Source organism: Propithecus coquereli, unplaced genomic scaffold (genome assembly GCF_000956105.1).
Source record: "Propithecus coquereli isolate 6110/MARCELLA unplaced genomic scaffold, Pcoq_1.0 Scaffold1651, whole genome shotgun sequence".
In the NCBI taxonomy this organism is placed as follows: Eukaryota; Metazoa; Chordata; class Mammalia; order Primates; family Indriidae; genus Propithecus; species Propithecus coquereli.
In genome coordinates this window covers 1-412 of record NW_012141092.1, presented here as the reverse complement: position 1 = coordinate 412, position 412 = coordinate 1, and the positions used below count along the sequence as shown (strand labels likewise).

The 412-nt window shown below is 32.5% G+C and overlaps 1 protein-coding gene across 1 annotated transcript in view; it reads right to left on the bottom strand.

The window, feature by feature from the left end:
• The window catches only part of LOC105808023 (charged multivesicular body protein 2b), a gene marked incomplete at its 3' end in the record, with an annotated part of 2,558 nt that extends 2,230 nt beyond the window's left edge, over positions 1-328 (bottom strand). The window contains exon 1 of the mRNA XM_012641584.1: positions 139-328. Within this exon, the coding sequence (XP_012497038.1) occupies positions 139-315 (177 nt within the window). The remainder of the gene's footprint in view (positions 1-138) is intronic.
• Between the last annotated feature and the right edge of the window lie 84 nt (positions 329-412).

Sequence of the window (412 nt, the reverse complement as noted above, 5' to 3'; positions counted from 1 at the left end):
ATAACTCATTTTACTAAAATTACAGACTCTGCACCACCACATATACACCAGGAGGTGCTTTTAAATCTGACTTGAATATCAATATTTATATATCTTTGATAAAAGTATAAATTTATGGATATAAAGGCTCCAACTTACTTTTGCTGTGGTAGACATTGCTCCAGCCATCTTCATCTGGGAATTCATCACTTTTGTTTGTGTGGACATAGAAGTAACTTTTGAACTTACAGCAAAAGTTCTTGTTTTCTGTTTTCGTAGATGTACAAGCTGTTTGGCTAAAACTCGACAAGCTTCTTTATTACCAATCTTGGCCATTTTCTTAATTTCTAATTCCTATGAGAGGAAATAAAAGGAGGGGAATAAAATTATTTAAGAGTAGCCCTCAATAATTTATTTCAGAAGAATAGACCTA